Below are 27,128 nucleotides of genomic sequence, written 5' to 3'. Positions count from 1 at the left end.
ACAAGGGTCTCTGATTGGTCATGGGCTTTCCAGTTAAATGTAATGGGCACTGCAGTTTGTCTGGGAAATTCTTGAGTGAAAATCAACGTACTGATGGCATTCAGTGTTTGTGAGATTATAAAGATCACTTTCAGCGCAGACAGCATACATTTTCACAGCTCAGCTTTACAGGAATGCTGAGCAAATAATGCCAAGGCAATGGAGCGTGGTGGCGGTGCTAGTTTTAGACAGCTGAGCAGGTGTATGTGTGTGTGTGTGAACTGTCACAGAAATAAACGTATGGTCTGAAATCTCTGTCAGAATTAAACACCACACTCATCTCATTGTCACTGGCCTTTATTGTGATATTTACATTCTGGATCAATGTGACATTTCTAAATGGGATAATATTATTGATACACTGATATAGTATCAGTATGCCCTGGAAAATAAAATGCTGAACACACAAATGCTGGGAAAATAATCTTTATTAGGCCTCGGCCTCGGCCTCATTCTGCACTTACAGTGTATTGCTTATTGAAAAGGCACTTGAGCCTCCTAAAAAAACAATAAATAAGGCCCATTAAATAACATTAGATATATTAGGTTAAGCTTAGAGTACTTCCTTATGATATACAGCGAGAGAAAGGTGAAAAATAATTCAATTTAACCCAATTGCGAAGTTCTTTCAAAGAGATGCTACATTGTAAAACCACACTACATAATTTCGAACATTATGTGCGAGCATGATACAAACAATGATATCAAGATATTAAACAAATGCATTACACAGGCTTTATCATGTGAAACACCTCCAGACACAAAACTGTTCAGCCTAACAGAACCACAGTAGCTGGGTACAATATATTGCTGATGAGAAAGAGGCACTTTGTTCCTTATTTGTCCAGTCGGATCCTTTTAGTGGCAAACAAGCCGTTGATCCCACAAGTTGTAGCTGGAATCCATCAGAAGCATGATGAACATGATGCCAACTTTCAGCTGTCTCAATATTAGAGTATTTGTTAGCTATAAGGGAATGTTCAATAGATAAAATAAATGTGCTCAAGACTCAACCCAAAAACCTGGAGGAAAACACAAGGTTGTTCTAAAAAGCATGCTCAAGCGTCACAATAACAGAGCCTTCCTGGGAGGCAGAGCCAATTAGAAGAGGCTGTCTGAAGGACACCGCCTTCATCATACAAGCCCCGCCCTCAGAGAGGCAGCAGTAAATCCAGGCATCAAGTGTCAGCGTGGTGTTTGGGGACACAGGGGCTGCTGGGATTGATGTGACGATAGAGATGGGTTCGGAGAGATGCGGGATGTTCCCTGTCACATTGTGACCTTCCAGTAACCACTCATTACCTGTGAAAGGAAAACATTGTAGGCTCAGTGTGCGATCAAAAGCCATTCCTGTAATGTCGAATTCCTCATCAATGTCTGTAATATTACTGGCTGATGTTCGTTTGAAAGCCGTTGATTCCTGCAAAACAACACAGATATGCCCTGCCAACAAAATTAAAGATTTCTCTGGTAGGTAATGGCTACTTCACAATGAGTCCCCACCGTGGGGCTAACAACCCATTCGTAGGGGGCTATGCCAACACAACACCCGTGGCTGCTTAGTTTCTGACTGTTTTTCCCTGTGTACATCCTCAATGAGTTGCATGCAGCATTAATCGTTTTTTTGGCTCCTGATACAAACAAAGTGCAATAGTGGTGCAAGAAAAGGCCTTTGTTTAATACATTGACAGTTCTGCAGTGTGTACCAGGTGTGTAAGTGACCTTGAATCAAGGGCAGACTACAAAGGCAAGCGCCAGATAGAATTAGGATGCCGTCCAATCAAATGATCCCCAGTGAGGTAGAAGAGGAGGAGAGACACGGAGCAAAAATCTACGGGGCTGAGATGGGTGAAACAACCGTGTAAACACCGGTGTTTACTTTATAATTAAAGGGATTATTTATCCCAGGGACAAAAGTAACCTTCATTAGGTTCTTAATTTTTTATAACCGTCCAAAAACCGTACGTTTATTTTCATTAATTCAAACCGGAAGTGCTTCTGGGCCAGTGTTTTCATCTTGCGAAGTGGTATTAGTAGGGCTATTAAAATGTAGATTCGTATTTAAGAAATAGTTCACCCAAAAATGGTCTCATAATTTATTCACCCTCATGTTATCCAATATGACTCCCATGTATATAAATATTTTTGGTCTAAAACTAAAATATAAATGGTTGCACGTCTCTTGACAAAACATGCACTTAACAACTAATCATAAGACACACAAGAACCAATGTGATTTTAAGTTATCGATCTATTGAATTTAGGGATTTTTTCCAAATGAAGATGAAGGGACTTTTTTGGGATGAACAATTCCTTTAAACACTCTGATCTATAAAAATAGACAAGCTGGGACAAAAGCCTGCAGATATAAATCAACTACACCATACATTTAGGGGGTCAAAAAATATAGGCCCCACACATTTTGATTTCCAAATAGCACACAAAACTCATTAACAATATTCACAAAATGCTGCCCACAAACAAGCGCGTAGCATACATCGCTTCACTATCGCCAATCAATCATAGTTAGACAGCACCAATAATTGGGGTCACCAAACCTTCATCGCCCACTGACGTTTACTTTTTTCCAATAATGCCTAATGGGTACCTTTGTTCTAATTATGCACAATAACCCCTTGGGATTTCTTGTCACTTCCATTACGGCCACCTGCGTAAACAAATTAGATGTTTGTTTATTGCATTGTACAACGTTCTGATGCAGAGCTCATACAAACAACCCGTGTGATGAGCAGCCGTCTCTGGTGCCCGGGCTGATTATCAGTTGCGGGAGCTGTGTGTTTGGGCTGAATTGGAGAAACACAGAGACAAATGTTGCGGCAGACTGACAGAGGATGAGACAGATATTAATATGTTAAAGAAGTGAGGAAGTGCTAGCGGAAGCAAAAACGAAGATAGGAAAGGCAAGGCAGACAGAGATGAGTAGGCTAGAATGAGGGGTTTCCTGTGTGGTGGGGGCATAAAGGAATTGTTTATTTATCCTTGGTCTGTCTCCCAGTATGGCCAGCTGGTCCCTGAAGCCTGCTGAAAATGTGTGAACACAGCAATCTACACTGTAACTGAAGAAAGCGGTTTGAAAGTTTCATCTCAAAACCTATGTTTGGGTGAGTAACAAACTGAAATTAAGTCGCCGTGCACAAGAACATGACAGAATTATTCAGAAGTTGTACCTTCTGCAGATAGGCTCCAGAAACTGGGAGCTTCTTCAGTCAGTTTGGTTCCAGCTGGAAGTGCCAGTTTCAGAAAAAGAGTGACAGAATGTCCTGCAGACACCGCGACAGATGGCATGGTGAGGATCGGGGCCGATTTGGGAAGCTTGGGAACCTTTTTTACCACAGGTGTGCTGGTGAGGATTGTGTCAACCATGGACTCCCCTATAATGGGAAACTGACAGAAAAAAGACAACCGGACGTTCAGTCAAACCTTAGAAATATTTAAATACACATACACACGTGTGCACAAAACCCACATATGGAACGCACCATGGAGACCGTTTTGGCCTCAAGGTCCAGGACTTTGATGCAATGGTTGTTGGTGTCTGCCACATACAGAAGCTTCCTCCCTTCATCCACACACAGGCCTCCAGGTTCATTGAAACTGGACTCCAGGAAATTTGGGCCGAGTTCATTCCCAGCTTTCCCAGTCCCTGCCAGACCCCTGCACTGCTTAGTCTTTGGATCCACCACTTTGATCTGCAAAAGAAAACATCTTTCATTCCTGAGGGCCATTGAAAGTTAAACTACAAGTGTTTCTTGATCTTGCAAAACTTCTGCATGGTTGCTTACTTGCAACCTTGAAGCTACACATTTTTGGATGGTTGCTAGATAGGTGGGCCACAAAAATTATGCAAGTCAACTGAAGTAATGCAAAAATCATTCTTAAACAAACAGCACTTTTCTTACTAAGTAGCAAAATAAACGTCACCCAATGATACCAAATATTTTTTGGTTCAGTAAAACAGACTGGCCTTGTGGTTGTAAGAATCGGCCACATAAAGGAGGCACCTTCCCTCATCCCAGGACACTCCTAAAGGATGCTGCAGTTTGGCGTCTATACCCTTGCCATCGACATCTCCAAATGCAAACAGGTTCTGTGTGAAAACAAAACAACTTTAGATGTCATGCATACCCCCATCTCTGTTTATTAAGCAGGTGGTTTTTCAGCTGTATGTATTTTTTATTAGAAAGGGGGTCCCTTCTCAAAAAATTCATCATATTTGGGGGTCCTTGGCATAAAAATAGTTTGAAAACACATGGTCAAATATACAAACCAACTTTCCAAAATGTTAGCAAGGAGCGCAAAAAAGCTAATCCACACCGTCCAATCCATTCTCATTCCTCCGGCAGAACAAAAGTCTCCTCAAGGAAATCTCTAAATAATGTCTGAAGAACTGCTTCAAGGAGCGGAGAAAAACATCTAATTCAAGACGACGACGTTCATTAAATGATAGAAATTGCCCCACAACTTCATTTATTAAACGTCTTCTTGCATCACAGCAGGCTTTGGGACCTCGCACTGCCGCAAACTTGTGCCAAAAACTGCTTTACACAGCATGCGATGCTTTCAAATCTGACATGCAATCATCTGCCATAATTTATGACCTCATAAAATTGAAATCTCTACATGTGGTGCGTTTCTCTTAAAACGATCTGGATAATGGCCCCATTCTCCTCTTATAAATCATGTGTGGGACAACAAAGTGCTCAGCAAGAGGCAATCATCAGATGCTGATCAGAAGACATAAATGGACCTGAGGACTCAGACAACCAGTCTCGTATTCAACAGTACTATAATAAGACTCAAAGGATGCTGACCCAAAGGAAATAAAAATTGTAATTGAATCATCTTTGTGTCTTCAAAAATACATGAATGTAAAACATGAAACATTACCTTTTTTTTAAGAACACCCTGGTCACCCCAGGTGAGAAAAGTGCACGAAAACACACTTTACACACTTTAAAGTACTCTATTTTCAGTTTCACACATACATTTTTACACTTGATATACAAAATAATCGTCTTTAGTACTTTTTTCATGGTGTCTCAAAAGAGAAAGGTTGAGTACACTTAAGTTTATCTTAATAAACAAAAAATATAGTCTTTGGTATTTTTATTTATAAGCTTAATGTGTGAAAATAGTACACTTTCATAAGTGTACTTAAAATGTAATTTAAATGAAGTGTTTTTAAGTAAAACATTTTTTACCTTGAGCTCTTCATATAATAAAAGTGGAGGGATTGAGAGGTGGACTGGGGTTGCCCAAACAAAAAACTATCCCAAATAGTTTTTCAAAAGTAAACTTTTCAACCAGTGGGCTGTTAACTTGTGTAACCGGATCATCAAGTTAATACATTTGAACTCAAGAACCAGATCAGACCGGTTCATGAACATATCACTCAGAATGGTTTTGTGAACCAGATCAACTGATTCATTGCTACTTCTCTGACCATGGAGTTTAATATCGCCAGTCCTCACTTACATGACTTCTTAATTTAGAAATTGGGTTTTTGATATTCCTTAAGAATGCTGCCCACAAGCCTGCAGTTCCAACTGAAATGCATCACATTTACGATTTTCTTTTATTTGTTTATTATAAATAATCTGAACTCCTTTACAGTTCAATCTTGTAAAACAACAAAACTCCCAAAGGCTGTAAATACTTTTTATAAACACTGTAATTCATTCCATGAACCTCAGCTGTTTGGAGGCACCTATAACACATGACGCAACCGTATTTGGTCCTGTAAACATAGCAGGTCGGGCTTACCAGGGGGTCTCTTTCTCCCCCCACGACGTGTTTGACTGCTCCGTCCTTTAGGGAGAGGCTCCGAATGGTGCTGCTCTCACTGTCCGCGATAAACAGGCACTCCCAAGGCTCCGTCGGGGCTAAAGCCAGGCCCGACGGCTGCGCCAGACCCGCTTTATGAGGGTACGCGTTATTTCTGTTCTCCTCGTTCCCACTGCCTGCAAAGCGCACACACGTTCCCTTTCTGCAGTCGCTGGAATACAGATGAGATAAAGATGCTCGAGTCTGATTAGGATGATTATATGGGCCGGCTGAACATAACCTCTTCATTTGGCCGACTTTGGAACGAGAGCCGGATTAGTGATAAAACAGATTTAATATCCACCATTAACATCTAATGGCATGGCAAATCTATGGCAAAATTTCAATTTTAAAGTTAAATGCTTTTTTTTTACTTGCATGTGACGTTAATGCTGTTGTCTGTTAAGTACATTCACGGAAAACATGCAAAGTTACGAAATCATTTTGTATCGGGACAATCAGATCCGTTTCCGCCAACAGAGAGTTTGTGTGCCGGCCCAGAAAATGACATATCTTGGAGACTCTCACGGCCACTTCGTATGTACATCTCTGTCTGCCCTGAACTGAGACAAGCTCACCTCCCCTTGGGAAGCTTCCCGTCCTCCAGGAAGAGAGCCCAGATCTGATGCGTTCCCGCCATGGCTACCCACAACACATCGCCACCTGCATACACAAACACATGGTACCAAAACAAGTAAACGTTCTGCACTTTCTAAGAGAAATTAATCTTGTAAAACATAACAGGATGAATTCTCAGTCGAGTGTGCATGTATCAGGAGGGCTTGAACAAGCTTCTAAAGGTTAAACAAGATGTGACATCCGATCTTTACTATGGGACAACCATCCTATTTTATATTTCCTTACTGAACTGCATGGTCAATTTCATTATTAGATTTCATCCATGCATGCGTTTTAACAGGATCGAGGTATAATCAGTATTCTAAAAGTGTCCCCTTGTATACTGTATATAAAATAACATATGGGGTGTGCAGTAGGTGTCGGACTCGACCGTCTGTCACATGCAACTACATGTGAGCCATTGCGACTTCAATGTCACTGGCTCGCCGTTTGAAATTCGTATGACTTTCTCATTTTGTGAGAACCGTTCCTTTTACTTCCTATTTTCCTAAAATGTTGATTTCCATTTTCTAAGTTCTACATTAAAAAAGACTATTGAAGAATTGAGTATGCTGGAGTAGACAAAAAAAGAAAAAAATAGAACATTACGGAACGTTGACCCGAGCCTCTACATTTACATTGCAAATCAGTTTAAGTAGCACACAGAGTGCCACTAATACTCAAGAGCATTGCCCTGCGTGTTCTCTGTTCATGGAATCCGGAATGAGGGGCTCTGTACTGACGTCTAACAATAGTCTCCTAATGGTATCGTGCTTATCAGAAACAATTTCTCTGCTGGGCTGGAGACTAACCATGTGCATTCATGAAAAAGCGAGACAGAGTGAGGGAAAAGCGTGACTGAGTGAGATTGAGAGGAGGGAAGCAGAGCTCTTTTGCAGAATTTCAAAGGGATCGGAGATGGATTGGAAGGTGAAAACGGAGAACGTAGGAAAAAAAGTGGATGAAATCCGTGATGAATGATTGAATGAGCACCCAAAGGATTTCCATGACAATTAAACGCTGAAGGGAAAAACAAAAGAAGCAGACAAACATATTGTAACATTAAGTAACTAACTGAATGATGAAGGTGAACATACAAGTTATATATCAGACACTGTCTGTCAAAATACCTTTAAAAACCTAAGCTTTATTCAAAGGTGCTGCGTGTAATATTTATCGTAGGAGTATCTAAAAAATGCAACATAATATAAATAACTATGTCTTCAGAGGTGTATAAGGACCTTTCATAATGAAGTGTTATGTTTTTATTACCTTAGAATGAGCTATTTCTATCTACATAAACCGCGGGTCCCCTTGCGTGGAATTCACCATGTTGTTTCTACAGTATCCCTAAACGGACAAACCGCTCTACAGAGCGAGTTTCGTAAATTAGTTATCTCCTTCGACAAAGAAGTAAAAATGTGACGACATCTTAGCTCTGTGTCAGCCACCATAACGCTTCGAAGCGGATGGGGGGAGAGTTGGAGTGAGCCATTGCTTGCAACTCGCAACCTCACCACTAGATGCCGCTTAAATCTCTCCATTGCACCTTTAACGGTGCTTTTTTACATTTATGCATTTGGCAGACGCTTTTATCCAAAGCGATTTACATTGCGTTATACTATACATGGCATTGTTTCTATGTGGGATCGAACCCATGACCTTGTCGTGCTAGCGCCATGCTCTAACCACTGAGCTACAGGAAAGCCTGCTAATAATGTTGGTCAAGGTGTCCTGCAAAAAGTCACAATTTAGTTTTCCCAAACTCTCTCCAGCCCTTAAAATGAAACAACCATTTAACAAACTGCTTTTGCCATTTTAAAAGGGGACGGAGCGACTCAATCATTATGAAAATGAATTGAACATATGCATATTTTAAGACCCTTAGTGTCTCTTTAAAAATGTTAGCCACTCCTTTTTAAATTGGAAGTCATCTTAACACATTCTTAATAATGTGCTAACTAAATGTATGCTTTATAAAAGACCTATAAACATATTTTGAAAAGATAAAAATGTAAAACATTCGGGAAAGAAGGAGATGCCTAAAGGCACAGGACACAGTGAAATCTTATTAATGTTCTACAAGAACATGCAAGAAAGCTGTTCTGTCTCTTCTAAGAACAAATCTAATGAACAGCAGGGATATTACGAAGTGTGCTCCAAACACACTCATCCTAAATCAAACACACACCAAAACTCTCTCTCTCTCTCTCTCTCTCTCTCTCTCTCCCTCTTTCTCTTTAGGTACTGATGTTTAATGGAACAATATACCTGAAATGCGCATTGAATTGTTAATGGCTTAAAATACAAAGCAGAACTTTTAATTACATTTCAGAAGTATGTTAAATTAATTTTCGAAACCCGCAGGACATCATCTCTTCCTGGGCAGCTTTATTTTAAGATACCGGCTATTCAAATGCAGGCCAGAAAACAAAACAGCAATCTATGGCGAAACAATTTGTTGAAGGGACTTTTTATTTGCAGCCACAGCCACATGAGTACTTATGATCATATCGCCTTCTTTTTCTTTGATTTTGAACTCAGCAACACCGAAACATCAGCTCTGTGTATATGGTAAGCAACCTTCAGGCAACAACATTTTCTCCAGGCCAACGCCGCACAAGAAGCCATTTTAACAGAACAAAGCTGTTTTTTCTGACCCGTCGCAGTACAACACTTGTGAAAATCAAAGGCGAGTGTGGTATCTACAAAGAGAGCACTTCTGAGAATGTTCTGATGATTCCAAGATGGACAGGGCAGATAGCAAAGATGTGAAGAGGAAAGAAGGATGAATAGAAAGGCTTTAAAAACGCTCCCTGTAGATAATAAAACGCAGATTCGCATGATATTACATTACATGAGCGAAGTTGAAAGAGGAAGGCAGTGTGACCCCAACTTTAAAGGAAGGAGTAGAACAGACTGGAGGAGACTGACCAGAGGTGGGGATCAATACCTGCGTTGCCTAGGGTAACGTCCCAGGGAGAGCTGATTGGCTGTTGAGGTCCCGGTGCTCCGCCTTCTTTATCAGTGCCTTGTGCCCCGATGCCAGCTAAGGTCGAGACGTTTTTCTCTAAAAGGTCGATCTGAAAAGGGAACAAATGTAGTCATATTTGATTGAGGACAGACATAAATGGTAACACTAGGCGTTCTGTGTATTTGAAGCACCAATCAGAGTGAATCTGGGTCGAGAGCTGCCAGCAGGAATTCTGGCTTGAACTGATTTCACTGGTTTACCTTTCTAATAAGGTGATTCTCTGTGTCAGCCACGTAGACCGTGTCTCCCTTTAGGAACACCCCCTGTGGAGAACTGAACTGGGCCTCAGACAAATTTCCATCTCGCCGTCCACTTGAAGGACCTTAAAAAAGAAACAAAGCAACGATAAAGGGTTGAAAATAGCCTGGAACATTCTCCAAAACTAAATTTAGCAGCTTTTTATTAAGTCCCCATTTACACCTGGCACTAACAGCACTGTAGGTGACGAAGCTAAATACAGGTATAAATGACATCCTGCGTGTTTGGTGATCAGATCACTCACAAAAAAAAATTTTTTGGTTAATTATTAATTGTTAAGCTGATCTTTTCTTAATTTTTATAAAATATATAAAAATATAGCCATAATACGATAACATATAATAGTTTTTTAATAATATAACAAAAAACCCAACAATAAAATATATTTAAAACAATCATATATATTATTTCATTATTTTTATATTTATTTTTATTATAATTTTTATTTTAATAATATAACAAACAACAAAACAATAATTTTAATAATAAAAACTATAATAATTATTCTTATTATAAAATATATCATATAATGGCAATAAAGACTATAGTATTTATTATTATTATGCATTGTATTATTACAATTATTTTTTATTATTATCATATTTTTATTATTTTTATTACTTTATGTGCTAATGTTATTTACTTTTTATCACTAATCTGATATGAGTAATCCATGTTGTGATAAAATTAGACCCTCTTAAACCTGATTACAAATGGTTCCCGCAAACACATTGAGATGTTAACACCAAGTGTATAGAAATGTAGCTCTTAGCTTACCACTTGTGAACGGATCACAAATCTTAATACCAGGTATAACAGGACCACAAAAATGACTTATGACCCACGCAAGAAATGAGTTGTGTGCTTTACCAACTCTTACCCCCTACAGAATGTAGCACCTGTCCAGTATTGGAGACCACCAGTATCCTGTGGTGTCCTGTGTCTGCGATCGCCATCCGCTTGCTGCTGGGGTCCATGGCTATTTTCCCAGGGAACGAGAGGATGGAAGGGGGCAGGGAGTCTTTATATAGTTTGATTCCCACACTGTGCTTCTTCAAAAGACCCTTTTCTCTGTAGTGCTTGATAGCCGCCGCAGTAAAAAGGAAGAGTCGTTCCCGATGACCCTCGCCCACCAGGGAGAAAAGCATATTGCCCCGAGGTCCCAGCAGCACCAGCGTGGGCCAGCAGGACACTTCCAGTTCCTGCCACAGACGAGCATCGCTGTCGTTCACTACCGGATGGGTGATGTCATATCTTAAGACTGCGCTGCGAACATTCTCCAAGACTTTCTCGTTGGGGAATTTAGCAGAGTGAACACCTACAACGACCAGACCATCTGTGGTGATGAAAGAGAGGAGAAAGAAAGTGAGCATTACGTGTCTGATTTGGCATAAGGTTTGAACCACAGTGCAGGTTATTCTGGCCAAAAACAAATATCAAAAGACTGAGGAATATTGTGAAGAATTGCTAACCAAACAGCAGCAGGACCCATTGAATTGGTTTTGTGTCCATTCAAGTGAATGGGTACCGGCAATTTTCGGTTACTAATATTCTTCAAAATAGATGTTGCGTTCTGTGGAAGAATGAAAGCTATACAGATTTGAAATGACAAGAGGGTGAGTAAATGTTGACCGAATTGTCATTTTAAGGTGAACTAACCCTTTGAGAACATCTTCCGCAAGCAGCTAAAATGACAGTCTCATGTTATTAAATCATTCAATTACAAATGCCCTGAGGTAAATTTAGGTTTAGGAGTTATTAAAAAAAGGTCCTTTAGTGAGAACTTTGATGAAATAACAAATGTTATCCAGTTCTGGCCATAAATCAAAAGGTAAAAATAAAAAGGAAACCTTTCTGTAATTTTTTTAATGATTTTATTTTGTGCTTAATTAAGATTTTCAAGGACACTTATTTTGTTCCTGTTCAAAGAGAACCAATTCAGGTCACACAAAGCTTTTCCTCATCAACAATACATGGAAACACATTGCGTTGGAGTGTGTGTTATTGAAGTTTGACACACTTTGTGAATATTGAAAATCTGAAAGAACCGTCTTTTGTGGGCATGTCAATTTGCTGAATATTCATTGTTTATGTTTTTCAATGGTACTAAAGCAAACTTTTGCTGTCTTCTTTCTAAGGAAACAATGACGTGATGGATTGCGGGCCTTACGAACTTCAGAAAAATGTCCTTACGTGTCTTTCTGAAATAAGAATGCAATGCGTTTTGTAGACATACCCTAATAAGACAAAAGCAAAAATAAAGAAAACATAAATGTAGGCAGACAAAAAGAAAATGCAGAAAAATAACCATTAAAGGAATATATATAAAAATGTATGAGAATCCTATAAGTATATATCTAAACACGGGCTACAAAATGCAGTGTGACAAAACCTATCAAGAAAACGCAGAGGACTTGATTGAGAGCTTGTGCAGCCCCCAGGCATTCCATTATACCCAATGCACTCTGTTCCAGTCTTATACTGCGCTACAGTCTGCATTTGCTTCGTATCACTCCGTCTAATTTAGCAAAAATGTCAGCGGAACTTGTCAGAAAAGTGACATTCCCCTGTTCTGTATCCCTGGGATGTGCAATATGGTCAATGATGAATGAAGCAGACGGACTGTGGTTTTTAAATTCCGGTTTCAGTCGTCCATCAGAAGATAAAAATTCATAGGCTCAGCAGCACAGACAGGAATCACGTGCGCGCTGGGACGGCTATCCCATTTCTACATGCTTGCCCTTTGCCTACAAATTTATTTAAAACACACCTGGTGCAGTTAAAACGATAGACAAACATCGATCACATTTTCGCCAGATAACAAGCAAGTAGTTTAGCCAGCAATGCTACTTATGACAAGAAGTATGAGAGTGATTTATAACTGCGGAGTATGAAAAGAATGAATTGCATTTTTTTCCTTATTCTGATGATCAAAGCATGCGAAAATCTGAGCTGTGGAGCAGTGGGCTTTGGGTTTGTGATATATCATTAGTTCAATTGAACAGTGATCTGTTAGGGGAGCTGCCGATATACTAGATATAGTTTGATAAGGCAGAAAACTATGAGAAATTAACCAAAAATCAATTCGGGACTTGCAAGAAGCATCAGGTTTAAACCAAGAAAACTGTCTTAGATATGGGTTTGACTCACGCCAGGGATCTATTAAGCCTTGCTCATTACAAAAGTGTAATAATAATGAATTGTAATGATTTACATTATATTTAGTTGGTGACCTATCTTACCACTCATCATACACTCATCACCACCCAATATAATAAAATCAGTAGCATACTTTGCTTTCATTTCTTCTAATATCAGTGAAATTTCTGAAATTAAACATTTGTTTTGTGATAAATTGTTATAACCATACACATTTCCTAAGAGAATGTAACAATAATCAATTTTTTGAATGCAAAATAACCAATGTCCGTCCAAGCTAGATCTTGACTCCACAAGTTTCCCAGGGAAATTGTTAAATAGAAAGGCAACACCTCCTGAACGAGTTCTTCCATGAGAAAATAAAACTGGTTCACCCCACTGATTAGACCAAAAAGTACCATCACTGTCAATTGAATGAGTTTCCTGCAAAAAACACATTGAGCTTTTCTTTCTTTACAAAAAAGAAATGTAGCTTTTCTTTTTATATTGTTTCTCAGACCCCTTACATTTAGTGAAAGAAAAGAAATGCAACTACTAAGTTTAAACATAGAACAAGAAAAATAGTATTAGAAAAACACTATAAACAATCTATATGAGGACAGAATAACTCTGATTATTAGGATTTAACACAAAATCAAAACCAAATAATATGAACTGATGCTCTGGCAGATGAGTTTCATATTCAGTTCTCACCATACAGCCTCTTCATTGTTTCACGGCAGTAATAAGCCTAAGCTTTGACTTGTAGTTGAGATTAAACGGCCGTCGATGTATCCCAAAGGACCGCGATAGTAAGCCTTCTTTCCGGCATTTCTGGCTTCCTGGATGAGCGGCCAAAGAGCTGCACGAGCACTCCGATCCTCGGCTGACAGATCCTCCGCGAACCTAATTCCACGTTCAGTGCACAGCTGCGACTTCTTTGTAATCTTCCAAATTTCATCTCTATATTTACGCATGGTGAACTGAACAATCATTTGACAGTGTCTTCCACTCTCCTTTTTTCCAACCCGGTGAACCGAGCAACGACATCTTCCAGCTTCTGTGCCAGATGTGGGGCTATGGTACCCGAGAGTTCAGTCACCTCTTTCCGTGCATCCTCGTCAGCATGCTCTTTCAATCCTTTAATACGAAGATTCCATCTCCGCTTATAACGCTCAAGCTCGGACGTTTTCAACCTTAACTCCTCATTAGATTTCTCGAGAACTGCGGTTTTCTTTTCCAAGACGACATATTTTTGTTTGTATTCCTTAATCTCCGCAGCATTAAACTCCACTGATTTGGAGATGTTCATAATCATGATGCTGTTTTGTCTAATTTTGTCTGCGATGTCCTCCAGCTTTGTATCTTGAGAATCGAATCTCGCTGTTCGGGAGTTAATCGCTTGCAACAAATTTGCATTGGAGATTTCACAGTCGTCTGGTTTCACCTTTTTTTGGAGAGTTTTGGTAGGAGTAATGTGAGAAGCATCCCGTCGTCTTTCCTTTGGGTTCTCTCGGCCGTAATTGTGATCCATTTCCATGGCTATCGTTACATTTTGAGCTTTGTTTGCTGAATGCGCCATGTTCTCTTAAAAATTAACTTGACTGGTTTATGAGAAGGCGGTAATAAAAAGTATAAATTGAAATAGTTCTGCCAGAGCTCAGCAAAACATGTGCACCTAGCTCGCCATCTTGCCGGAAACCTCGCTTTGGGTTTGTAGCAATCCAGGTTTGAGTCCAAGCTGGGTCATGTCCTATTTAACCCTTTTGATGTTGAGATATCAATATTGGGAACATGATATATTATTTGTATTCTTACACTTTAGAGTCAAGTTGCCAAAGTGCGATCTTACACTCACTCGTCTCTCTTTTTCTACCTAAGACCTGGTGCTTTGCTTGACTACATTCAACGCTCTTACAGAAATGAAAGTTTTAGATAGTGCTACAGTATGTTTTACCATACTTTCTTCCAATGATTATAAATGAATATCCCTCCTCCCACAAATATATAAGAAATTGAGTGAAAAAGTGAATAAAGAAAAAACTCATTTCGACCCTTAAAACAAACCGCACACCATATTAATTAAGTATAAACTAAAAGTCTTGAACTTTAAGAAATATGTGGAAGCAAGGTGGGGAGGTTTGTTCCTCTCCTGCCCCAGTAACAGAATGTACCAAAAGAAGTGCCAAAGATGAGGTATGCATCAAAGTGTGAGACATGCGAGCAAGTGGGTTGAAGGCTGTCTGGCCAGTTTCCTCCAGATGATCCTAGAGAAGTGGCTACCGATGGGCTACTGACAGCCGAGGCTGATAATACTGTACACAGAGCTGCTATAATAAGCCACATGCCAGCATAATGGTGTATCTAGGTGAATCTCTAAGCCCCAGACCTGTCTCTGGGTAATTAAGTCTCATATATGTTAAAGTTCAAAGATAATAAAAATGTGTTGCTTGCTGGACTCCACTAAAATAGCTGCACGCTTTAGAGCCTTAGGGAACCCTGGGCATGAGCTACTCTGAAATATTCATAAGGGTTTAGACAATTCATAGGCATTAGATGTTTACTGGATTGCTATTGATAAAGGCTTCATCGTAATAGGTATTTTGCTGACCTCAACATCAAGTGTACTGTATACACAGTAGATATTTTCACGGTATGTAGGTGTAAAAAAATGGCGTGAGAGTTTACAAGTCTATTCAAGAAGTCTATTCAAAGAGTGTAGGTTTAATTCCAAGGGAACAAACATACTGAGAAAATGAAAAGAAATGTGAATTTGTATAACAGCATTTGCCAATGAAAAATATGTAATGTATGTAAAATGTACAACCTAGTCTATTAATACGCCTTTCACTCAAAACCTCTCATCTTCGAATCAAATAGTACCCATAATCTCCAACTAATTTAGTGCACTATGAAAGGAAGTAAGAGCATGTTGTCTCTTATTTCAATTCAAGCATGTTTTACCTTCTACTGAGTGACTCTTCTCCAGCTGGTGTAAATCAGGAAGAAGGTGCATGCAGTTTATGCAGCAATATGTGAAGAAATCAAGCATCACCACTTTGCCTAACAACTCCTTCCTGAATGACAGTGTGCCATCTGTGTTAAGCCATTCCAGTCCTAGAGGTTAAAAATAAAAGGGTTAAAAGTTATATATACATTTTGCTTAATATCGTGCCTTTGTATAAGCACCACCACAACAACAACAAAATAAAAACTAGATCACCCACTAACTGATGCTTATCACTTTAAAGAGAAACCCACTCACCGATCAATAATGTTATTTGACCACAGACTGACATTTTTCAATATGTCAATCGATTATATTATGTCAATAGTCGATTTCGAATTGATCTCAAGTCTCCCAGAACTGTAACGTTGCTCCTTTCACCACTGAGTTCATTTACACTCTTACCTTCTTCAAAATCCGGGATAATCAAATCATCCTTCTCGTCTATTTTCTGTAAATACTGATGTACGAGATTTTCTTTCTCTTTTTCAGTCGTCGCGTCGTCCAAAACGTAATCCAACTGGCTCTGAAGTGAAAACAGAGCTGTCAGTTTACCGTAAGACGCCATGATTCTCACAACACATTGAATGAATGAGAATTAACATTCGGGCTCAGCACATTCGCCAAACACAGTCAGCTAATTCAAATAACGAGCAAGCGTATCGAACATAGTAGTATAAAACAAATATAATACAGTCAATATATTTGAATCATTTTTAATTAAAAGTCCTTTATTTATTCTCGATTTGTTTACGTAACATCAAATGCGGAAAGCGTCAAAGCGAATTTGAAAATAGCTATACTTTCAACAGTGGCGGTAACTGCAGTCTAGCCAGAGAATCGTCGGTTTACTTTTATCAGGTACTATATTGTTTAAATAAGGCAATATGACACGGTTTGTATGAGTCGGTGGATTTTAATTCTAAAGAAATGAATGCGTTTTGTCGAAACAAACCCGCGAGATTTATTAACGTTTACAAATGTCACAGAGCGGGCCTGAGAGTGACATATGGGACTATAAACCTCTTAAAAAGACCAAACGAAAATCTAAAACCTCTGGCGAACGTGGGGCAAATATGGGAAAGCGGCGCAAATCATCAAAAACTAACGCGGAGGACCACGGCGCTGAAGCACAAGCTGGTTTAGGCCAAAATATAGATAGTTGTCTCGTCAATGAGAGATCACACCAACAGACTCCATCAGACCAAGGACGGGCCTTTAACTCCTTGGATGTCCAGCATGGGAGATCTACAGATGCCCAGGATAAAGATGCCGATTCTGAGGGCTTCTGTCCTGTCTGTCAGATGCCATTTTCCATCCTAGTGGTGCAATCCCAACAATGGCATGTTGCAGAATGCTTAGATACTCCAGGCGACTCTAGAGGTAATGATTTTCGTTTATGTTTATATTCCACAATTGAAGTTATTGTGTGACACCCAAAACTTTAACTAACCAATAACTGTTGTTTTATTCTTCATCAATCATCACTCTAAATGCATGACAATGAACACTGATGTTACAGAATGTCCAGATGGTCTGCACTGCACGTCCTCCATCCCCAGTCACTACAAGAAGTACAGCCACTCTCTGCTCGCTCACAGTCGAGCACGGAACGACAGTGTCAGGACAGTGCATACCCAAACCTGCACGGTTAAAGCTACCTCTGAGTTTAAGTCTGGTGGCAATGTTGCTCCCGTGTCCAGTACGGAGAGCCCTGTGGACAGCACTGTCAACGTATCCACCTTTTCCAGCCAAAGTTCATCTCCTGGCGACGGACTGATGCAAACGCCAACCAAGACTAATGCCTTGCTTCTCTTGCGCTCCCCTAACACTGATGATATTAAGAAAAAGAAAGGCTGGTCTTCTTCCACCAAGAGATCTCAATCCCAGGGTTCATCACAGGAGGCCAAAAGCTCAACTCCAGTTAAACCACAGACTAAAGTTAAAGAGGAGTTCTCTGCATTTAATGATGATGATTATATCTCCTACTCTCCACTGTCTGAACTTCCAGGTGTAGATGAAGTACACCCAACCCAAAGAACAAATAAAGAGCTTTTGTTTCATGATGATACTGTACATGGTGATGAAAGTGAGGTTGATGAAGAAGAAGGTGATGAGGATTCTCTCAAATTGTTCAGTGATGATGATGAGCTGTTCATAAACATGCTGGACCACTATGAGACTAACAGCCAGGAACTTGGCCCACATGACTCATTAAACACCTGCGTGAAATCTCAGTCTTCATTAACACCAGATGACCTGATCGCTTACAGTTTCACAGGTGTTTCGGGGGGAAAATGTCAACATGGACCTCTTTCGCAGTCATTAGAGAAACAGTCAACAGCAAACAGTAAACCTACAGACACCCAACTACAGTCACCCCAAAGCACGGTATTAGAGTGCCTCCGAGAACGCATTTCTAGTCCTGCCCACATCAACAGTTTGAGATTAGAAGCTTCCTATGCTAATATTAGCCAAGATTTGTTTTCCGTTCAGACACCGCTATCCACTACCCAGGAGACACTTTCCATGGCTCCTAGGAGAACCCAGACTAAAGGAGGTCCCTCTGGATTAAAGCAAACAGACATTGGGGTGTTTTTCGGCCTGAAACCATTGACTCAGAGCAAGGCTGCGGAGGAATTGGATGGTATGGATGCTGAGCAGCAAGGATCTAGAAAAGTGAGGATTGTTGAAGCTAATGGCCAAGATGCAAAGCGAGCGGATAGAAGGCGTAGGAAGAACGAAGTGTCCAACTGCTCTTCTGCTGCAGAAGATTGCACAGCTCAGCCCACGCAAACAGAAGGAGGAAGAGGAGCGAGGGCAGCCGGGTGGAATAAATGGAACAGGGAAAGAGCGACAGATGGAGATCCTAAGGTGCACAAGCGCTGTCCATTCTACAAGAAAATTCCTGGTTAGTGAATCACTTTAATCTTTGTTTTGACCTACTTGTTAGCGTATATTACATAAGCACCTACATTTTAGGTTTAAACCACTGCGGTGGAATTTTTATTTATTTGACCAGTTTCAGCAAGTGAAAAAAAAATGAAAATATATTTTTAAAATATTCATTTGTTTGTGACTGTTATATTATATACTGTTTTAAAGGTACTGGTTTCGCTGTGGATGCCTTTCAGTATGGGCTTGTTGAAGGTGTCACAGCCTACTTTCTTACCCACTTCCACTCAGACCACTACAATGGCTTGAAGAAAGACTCAGTTTTTCCTATCTACTGCAACAAAGTATGCTTGTCTGTCTTCTAAATCATAACACAATACACCGAATAGCTCTATATATTATAGGGATGCTCCGATCCGATATTTGTATCGGGTATCGGCGTCGATACGTTATAAAATTCTAGATCGGGTATCGGTGCAATTTGTCACCGATACCCGATCTGACATAAAATTTGTGCTAGACGATGTAAAAGTTCATGGAGACACCGGCGCTTAAACTCTCTCGTGGGCGGCTGTGCTTTGCGCAACGTGTGACATCATACGCTAGCAACGTGTGACATCATACGCTAGCAACGTGCTCTGTACGTAGTGCACGTGAACATATAGCAGCGAACAGCATGGAGCGAGCCAAAATATCTGTCATTTGGAGTTATTTTACAACAGCTACGCCAATAAGTTCCACCGCTTTCATTGTTATGGATGGGCAACCGCTGTCCGTCGTTGCGAATAATGGCTTCAGACTCCTAATAAACCACCTGGAGCCGCAGTATGACACGCCGAAGCGTAAATATTTATCTGATATTTATCTCTACCTGAACTGTACCGAAAAGTCTGCAAACACATATCAGAAAAAATTAAAGATGTCAATGCGGTGAGTTTTACAACAGATATCTGGAGCTGCGACGTGTCCCCCGTGTCGCTTTTAAGTTTAACCGCACACTGGTTGGATGAGAATTTTGTGCCACAAAATGCCACGTTAAATGCAACAAACATGTGCAGTTTTACTAATCTAGGGAAGCTAGTGTTTTATTCATCTGTTTCTGTGTTGGATGTTACATTTTATTTTCACTAAACTTTAGTTTAGTTAAGTGGACTTTGCTTTAGTGACTAAAGCATTAAAACGATCTGATTCATGTTATTTTGAATATCGAAAGCAGTAAAGCTATTACTTTTTAGCTCAATTTCAGCTGCTTTATTGCGAATTGATTTTTTAATTATTTTTGCACTTTCTTAAAAATTATTAAGAGATTTTGTTTCCATTTATTTATACCCGTTTATCAAGCTAGTGAAGCTGTTGTTATATTCAGCTGCTTAATTTGCACTTTAATTTTGAATGTCTTGTCCAAAGATAGTGAACACTTTTCTGTTATTTTTCATTTGTTTTGCTGGTTTAATAAACTATTTACTAAATTTGTGAATCATTAGTTTGTTATTTTGTTTTACGGGGTCATGAAATTTATGTTAAGTCGAGCCTGATGTCTTGCACAGCAATGCACATAGTTTATTAAGTAATTGTGCACTTTAAAATTTTTACCTTAGTATCGGATCGGTACTCGGTATCGGCCGATACTGAATCTCAGGTATCGGAAGCGGTATCGGAAGCAAAAAAGGTGGATCGGAGCATCCCTAATATATTGTGTACAGTAGCTTCTTGATTGCTGTCTGCCCTCAAAGGAAGCAGACAAATCATGAAAAGAAGGTTTTTCACTTGCAATTATAATATGAGAAAGTTGTCGAGACTTAACTTGGCTTGATTGTTTTGTGCATTTCTGATGTAAATCATGGCAGATAACGGGTAACCTGGTGAAGAGCAAGCTGAAGGTAGATGAGCAGTATGTTCATGTTCTTCCAATGGACACACAATGTACGGTTCAAGGGGTGAAGGTCACTCTCTTGGATGCTAACCAGTGAGTATATTGGGGTGTCTTTTTTCCGCTGGTTTGTAATTACTTTACATTATATCTACACAGTGTTTTATAATTTCTTGCATCTCTAATACAATCAAGTTTTTAATTACTAATTACTGTTTTACCCCCTAGCTGTCCCGGGGCAGCCATTTTCCTGTTTGTGCTGCCAGATGGCCAGACGGTTCTCCACACAGGTGACTTCCGGGCTGATCCGTCCATGGAGCGATACCCAGAGCTGCAGGGACTCAGGATCCAGAGTCTTTATCTAGACACAACGTGAGTATTCTGCTTATTTTGTACTATAAGGACTCTTTTTCTTAAACTGAACAGCTTTGCCTTGAAATATACAATAATAAGGTCTCTTATGGTGGTTTTTTTTCTTTTTCTTCTATTGAGCACTTCGTTTCAATGATTACATTTTTATGAAATATGTTTTATGAAATTGGAAAAGAATGCCAGACTTGAACTAGTGATCTCAGACGTATGAACCCTTTTGTATACAATAGAATTTTAATATTTAGGATACACTTTCATCCATAGGTATTGCAGTCCAGAGTACTCCTTTCCCACTCAACAGGAAGTCATCACTTTTGCTGTAAACACGGCCTTTGAATGGGTCACGCTGAACCCTCGTACGCTTATAGTGTGTGGCACCTATGCCGTAGGGAAAGAGAAGGTCTTTCTGGGTGAGTGAGTAATGTTGCTTTGTTTGTGCTGCTATCCACACTTGAAAAAAAGTTTTTGCTTTTCTAAAGAACAAGACCGTGAAACTCATGAATGAGGCTTTTACATGACCTTTGATGTCCCAACATGGTGATAGATTTTCTGTTCAACACTGTCTGAATCACAAATGGACCTTACAAAGCAGCCTATTTCTGTCCTACACCTATTCACTTTATGGTAGATTAAAAATACAGACATTGTTAGATATTGATGCAGCCCTTATTAAACGGATAAAGCGAAATATCTTGCGTTAAGCCTTTCTTGCCCATAGAAGTCCATTAAAAGGAAACAGCTTAACGTACCAAAACAACGACCACGTAAAACCAAATTAAATCCATTCGTTTATCACTGATATCAAACATTAACACGATACTGAAAAGTGTTATGTTCTCAGTTTGTTGTTGCCTTGAGCCACGTTATGTGGTTTCTTCGTAATGAACTTCTATGAAGAACAAGCTTAATGTGAGACTATTCTTATCCCCGGAATATGTGCTTGTTCTTTAAACAAGAGCTAGTGTTTATTACAATTAAGGTTAATGGATTTCTATGCTTAACGTAAGATTTTTCACTTTATCTGTTTAATAAAAATTTTTTTTGAATGTTTATTACAAGGTTTGACAGAAATGTGTGCTCACCTGGTTGTTGTTTAGGTACATTTAACCTAGTTAAGTGTTTTAAAAAAAGTTACCCGGCTCAACTCCTAACACACCACTTTTAGCTAATTTTCTCAGTTAATAGTCGCATGTTCCCCATTCATGAACATCAGCTTTTTCTACACAATATGAACACCTTGTGATTTCTTTGTATGAAAAAAATAAATAATAAAAACTACTTGTAAGTCGCTTTGGATAAAAGCGTCTGCCAAATGAATAAATGTAAATGTAAATGTGATCGATTTGAACATCAACACAAAACGTAAGCATTTTGTGTTTGTGATAAGTGAATTCTTATGGAGAGAATCACTTGCTGCCCTCCATCTGCACTTCACGCAGTGTTGTGACGTCATGTGCAAACAACCTATTGTGAATCTCTAAATGTAGAAAATACTTTTACTTTCTCCCCATCTTTCCTCAGCGCATCACACTGTATCCCAAGGCTATTATTTTAGGTCAAGAAAACTGCACATATATCAATAAGTTTGTATTAACAATATATTTTTAGCCACAAAATTCACCATGATGTGCAAAATATGCACAATTTGCTTACATGCACATCTCTCAGTCATTGCTGTTTATGTATCCCTAATAAATATTTCTATACCCGTCTCCTCTGCTCCTCTAGCTGTGTCGGAGGTGTTGGGGTCTAAGGTGTGTTTGTCCAGGGACAAGTATAACACCATGTGCTGTCTGGAGTCTGAGCAGATGGTTCAGCGCATTACGACAGACTGGCAGACGGCTCAAGTGCACGTGCTTCCTATGATGCAGCTTAATTTCAAAGTGAGTTGAGTTCACTAAATAAAAACTTTGTCAATCATAAATTAAGAAAACCGTTTATTTTAGCATTCACAAATTTTGTGCTGGTGTGCAGTTCATAAGCTTATAAAAATAGCTGGTTACGCTAAACACAATCAATGAGGCTGTTTACTTCGGTTTGGATTTTAATATTCATGCAGCGTTTTCTGTTATCTTTCATTTTCCTCGACAGCGCGTTTATGCTAATGCAGGAGGAAAAAATTAAGGCTATAATTACAGAGACTGAGTGCCAGCGCAGCAGTTCTGGCAGCGGCTGTGTTGATTGAGTCCGACTGAAAATAAATTCTAATGAGACAGTTGCAGATCATAAAGATTAGGTACACAACTATGCCCTCAACCATTATAAGGAACTTTTCTCACTCGTGCCAATGTTGATGTTGATTTATGTCAAAGTAGGAACTGTGCCCAATGAGCAATGTGTTCAAATGCCCATGAAGAGGAACAAAAATTGCAAGGTTCATTGTAAATTGCGATTTTTTTTTTTTTGTCCTGCGATATTGTGAGAAGTAATTATGTAAATGTTCAAAAAGACTTGATTGTGATAAATACATTGTGGTATGTACAATGAAAGTCCCACATTAAAATAAAGGTTTAAGATTTCTAGAACACATTTGTGGCTTGAGTTTGGTACAAGAATAATTATTCTTATAACAAACCCATGCCACAACTTTGTTTTCAAAACCATAGACCTTTATTTTATCAGATGAAATGCACAATGCTTATTTTATTACTGGAAATGGAGGTGGATGGGTCAATTGAATCTGACTCAATGATTTAACAAGAAAGTAAACCTTGATATTTTCCCACATCAACACAAAATTATCATTAGAATACCGCCAATGTTGCTATTTTGTCTTAAAACATTCAATTGTCATTTAGAGGTATTTACATGAATATTTTCATGACATGCTTATTCAGTTTCATTTTGGGGGTTTAGCATTTATCATATATTCATTTTTGTTTTCACAACCCATTTGTACATCAACTACCCATTGTTAACTGTACAGAATTTGCGGACACACTTAAAGAAGTTCTCAAGGAAGTATGACCAGCTCGTGGCCTTCAAACCCACTGGATGGACCTTCAAGCAGACTGTTAGAGTGGAGGACATACAGCCTCAGACCCAGGGGAACATCAGTATTTATGGTATGTCTCGGCTTCAAAACAAACCTTCCATACACAGACTAAGTATTTATTTAGTAGTATAGCACGTTTTTAAATGCATTTAATGCAAGAGTTGAAATTAAAGTAAAAGAGAAACTCTTTCATAAGTGCTCACTATCTCAGATGTAGGTCTTGTAATATTTTTAGAATAGAAAATGTTTTTGTTTTCCTGCTGATGGATGTCTATTGGGCAGTGGAGAGGCTGAAAGTGGGTCAGCATTTTTGGATTGCAAGGCTGAAAAACAATTACAATCAAGTAAAGCGGACGTTGTTGCCAAATTACGTTTTTTTTTGTTGCTAAATTGTATTTTGATTTTGCAGGATTGCAAAAATACACACCGTTTTGTCTGGTGACGTCGGTGGGCAAAATAAGGAGTATTTTTGTCATGTTCTTAAATCAAAATGGAAATGAGACATTAAAAGCAAATAAAAAATACATTACGGTTGCGCACCATTTACTTGCATTTATGACAGACAGTTTAATGGCAATTTAATAGGTTTCTTCTATTCTGCTTAATGGTTGGGCCTGTATCAATAAGACAAAAGGCAGTAGAAATGTTGTATCTTATTGATATCTGTCACACCGTCTCTTCCTTAATAAGATCTTAAAGCTTATTACTTTCCATTAAATTGAATTAGTGCAAAACAACGTAGTCTTGTCAATCTGTGGCACAGATTCGATTATGCCGAATAGCTTCGTTCATACGCTTGTGTGTGAAATATAATTACATTATATTGATTTTTCTTCCCTTCCTGCAGTTGTTAGAAATGCTGAATGTCATTTCAGGCAGAGCACAGCACTGTCTTTATTATCAGAATCAGCAGATGTGATTTGACTCTTGAGAAAAAGTCAAGATTCCGGTTTTGCAAGGCCAGGGCTTTAATTTCCGAATATCAGCGGAGTGCAGAGGAGTCAGGTGCTGCCTCAGGCAACAGTGCATCCCATTTCACAGACACCACTGCAATCTGAGACATCCAACATGGGCACATTTTTTCTTCTTACTTTAGGTCTTTATACAGACACAGTTGGCTTCAGATCATATATTTGTAGCGATATATTTGAGGTTTTTGCTTGGGAAATAATGTTTCGATGGTTGTTTTCAAGGCCATGGCATCATGATTTTTATTAATGTATGGTGTTACAGATTTGTTTATATGAACATCTGTTCAGTAGTCACATAGTTGGTCCAACAGGCTGAATGTAAGTGGGAACTATACTGATACACAGAGGTTATGCATCCTGGTTATTAAAGTAGTGAGCAATTTGATTGTAAATATCAGCGATATGGGGAAATATGGTCATGTAAAACCACTTATTATCCCTATTATAGTTTAAGAAGCCATAACAGTAAAAAAGGAGTTAAATGGCCCAGTCCAAAACGGTTATCCTTGTACACACACTGTATATTGATTTGTTTTTCCAGGTCTTACATTTTCCAGCACTTTCATTTTCTAATATTTTCAATGGGTTTCCAGGACTCATTTCCAAGGGTTGGCCTGGGTTTGCGTTTTTAAGGACTTGTAAGGGTTTCCAGGGCTTTCAGTTCACAAAGGTTTTCCAGAATCCATGGGTTCAAGGGTTTTCCAGAACCCACAGCTTTCCATAGCTTGAAAACTTGAAAAGTGGTTAAACTAGTGAAGGCGGTTACAATTTTTTTTTTATTATTAACAAATATTTGTGCAAACTATGTCATCCAGATTGTTCTGTGTTTGTATTCATACATTGTATACGTTAGTATTAGTACATAAGAAATGGGAGAAAAGTGTATTTGAAATGTTTAATTTGATTAGATCTGGTAGCGTATCTGAAAAGTTTGAGAACCACAAATGTTAATGTAGACTAACTAATAATGTATCTTTTCAAAATAGAAAAATCTAAATAACCAATTCTTCTTTATGACAGTGGCAACTAAGGTGGTACTCTTTATAAATGTTCCTATTAAACCGGAAATTGATTGTGTAACGCAATATTTTGTTAATCTCAAGCTTTTTTTTATTGATTATTCATGTAGAGTTTTTGTGATAAATTAGATCTCCAATTATAGCATTGAAACATTTTTTGTTTATCTATGGCTAGGAGATAAGTGCGTAATATTCATGTCTAAATATTTTTCTCAGCTTCTCGAAGGTTTTAAGAGATGCAATTCTAATCTACACTCATCTGTTTCAGGCATTCCTTACAGCGAGCACAGCAGTTATCTGGAGTTGAAGCGTTTTGTGCAGTGGCTGCAACCTAAAAAGATCATTCCTACAGTAAACGTGGGCAGCTGGAAGAGCAGGAAAGCTATGGAGAGCTACTTTCATGAGTGGCAGACAGAACCCAGAATACTCTGATATACTCAGGCTGTAATAATACAAGACAATGAATCAAGCTGACCTTCACAATTAAACCTTTGACCAGACAGTCAAACAGTGCCTTCATGGATTCTTTTTAGCTGTCAGACCATATTTGAAATGATGGTGAGATGAATGTGGGGATTTCAACCCTTTAAGTGCTGATTGGACTACGGTTTATGATGCTACCATTCACTCTAATGACTTCTCTTTCTGTTTTCTACCTTGTCAGTGACTAACGCAGAAATGGGCCACACATGTCCTCTTGTTTTAGGAGGACAATATTTTACAGTGCTTTGACTTTTTATGTATTTACAAATATTTGTAATAAATTGTATCTGGTTTACAAACTTGTTTCATTGGTTATTTAAAAAAACCTTTGTCCTAGCTATCCTCCAACATTTCTTTAGACCATTGGTACTCAAACTGGGGGCCCCAAGATGGATGCAGCGGGGGCACAGATTTTGTTGTAGTGTATGAATTGAAATTAATCATTTCATGTAACCACACATAAAAAAAACACCAAAAAAATTATTGCCGTTCCAGCATAGTTTAACTGAACATGTTTTTTGTTTGATTAAAAGTGTAAGATTATAGGTCTTTATTTGGGGGGTTGCAAAGCGATGCACACTACGC

General features: G+C 38.9%; 2 protein-coding genes across 6 annotated transcripts; one reads left to right on the top strand and one right to left on the bottom strand.

Annotated features, from left to right (window-relative positions):
* Positions 1-450: 450 nt before the first annotated feature.
* Positions 451-17,317, bottom strand: nhlrc2 (NHL repeat containing 2). 3 transcript variants are annotated; one of them, XM_079477230.1, is made up of 12 exons: positions 17,144-17,317; positions 16,344-16,464; positions 15,896-16,048; positions 10,674-11,129; positions 9,736-9,857; positions 9,455-9,584; positions 6,462-6,546; positions 5,824-6,055; positions 4,025-4,147; positions 3,540-3,749; positions 3,228-3,444; positions 451-1,341 (listed from the first exon to the last, which is right to left on the bottom strand). In XM_079477230.1, the coding sequence occupies exons 1-12, from the start codon at positions 17,177-17,179 to the stop codon at positions 1,085-1,087; spliced, it is 2,142 nt and encodes a 713-aa protein (XP_079333356.1). In that variant the 5' UTR covers positions 17,180-17,317; the 3' UTR covers positions 451-1,084. The 3 variants fall into 3 exon arrangements, with proteins under 3 accessions (XP_079333356.1, XP_079333357.1, XP_079333355.1); XM_079477231.1 differs by having other exon boundaries at positions 17,126-17,273; XM_079477229.1 differs by lacking the exon at positions 17,144-17,317 and having other exon boundaries at positions 16,344-16,559.
* On the top strand, positions 16,499-26,840 carry dclre1a (DNA cross-link repair 1A (PSO2 homolog, S. cerevisiae)). Of its 3 annotated transcripts, none has more exons than XR_013787805.1 (10): positions 16,499-17,321; positions 17,461-18,849; positions 19,044-19,177; positions 20,681-20,799; positions 20,932-21,075; positions 21,340-21,485; positions 22,804-22,958; positions 24,002-24,140; positions 26,329-26,618; positions 26,725-26,839. XR_013787805.1 is itself a non-coding variant. In XM_079477228.1 (9 exons), exons 1-9 carry the CDS (start codon positions 16,919-16,921, stop codon positions 26,490-26,492), a joined length of 2,793 nt encoding a protein of 930 aa, XP_079333354.1. In that variant the 5' UTR covers positions 16,502-16,918; the 3' UTR covers positions 26,493-26,840. The 3 variants fall into 3 exon arrangements, 1 of the variants encoding a protein (XP_079333354.1); XR_013787806.1 differs by adding an exon at positions 23,167-23,311 and having other exon boundaries at positions 16,722-17,321; positions 26,329-26,839; XM_079477228.1 differs by having other exon boundaries at positions 16,502-17,321; positions 26,329-26,840.
* Positions 26,841-27,128: the final 288 nt, after the last annotated feature.

Source organism: Barbatula barbatula, assembly GCF_947034865.1.
Source record: "Barbatula barbatula genome assembly, chromosome: 16".
NCBI lineage: Eukaryota > Metazoa > Chordata > Actinopteri > Cypriniformes > Nemacheilidae > Barbatula > Barbatula barbatula.
The sequence above is the reverse complement of the archived record's forward strand: the minus strand, read 5'-3'. Positions and strand labels throughout refer to the sequence as shown.

Excerpts from the sequence above, each read along its gene's own strand:
- nhlrc2 (XM_079477229.1), bottom strand. The coding sequence starts at position 16,506 with ATGGCGTCTTACGGTAAACTGACAGCTCTGTTTTCACTTCAGAGCCAG. Across the intron at positions 16,049-16,343 it reads TATCCCGGATTTTGAAGAAG|GACTGGAATGGCTTAACACA; the intron begins GTAAGAGTGTAA and ends TTTAACCTCTAG. Across the intron at positions 6,056-6,461 it reads GGGAAGCTTCCCAAGGGGAG|CGACTGCAGAAAGGGAACGT; the intron begins GTGAGCTTGTCT and ends TCTGTATTCCAG.
- dclre1a (XM_079477228.1), top strand. The coding sequence starts at position 16,919 with ATGTCACAGAGCGGGCCTGAGAGTGACATATGGGACTATAAACCTCTT. Across the intron at positions 17,322-17,460 it reads TACTCCAGGCGACTCTAGAG|AATGTCCAGATGGTCTGCAC; the intron begins GTAATGATTTTC and ends CTGATGTTACAG. Across the intron at positions 22,959-24,001 it reads TGATGCAGCTTAATTTCAAA|AATTTGCGGACACACTTAAA; the intron begins GTGAGTTGAGTT and ends TTAACTGTACAG.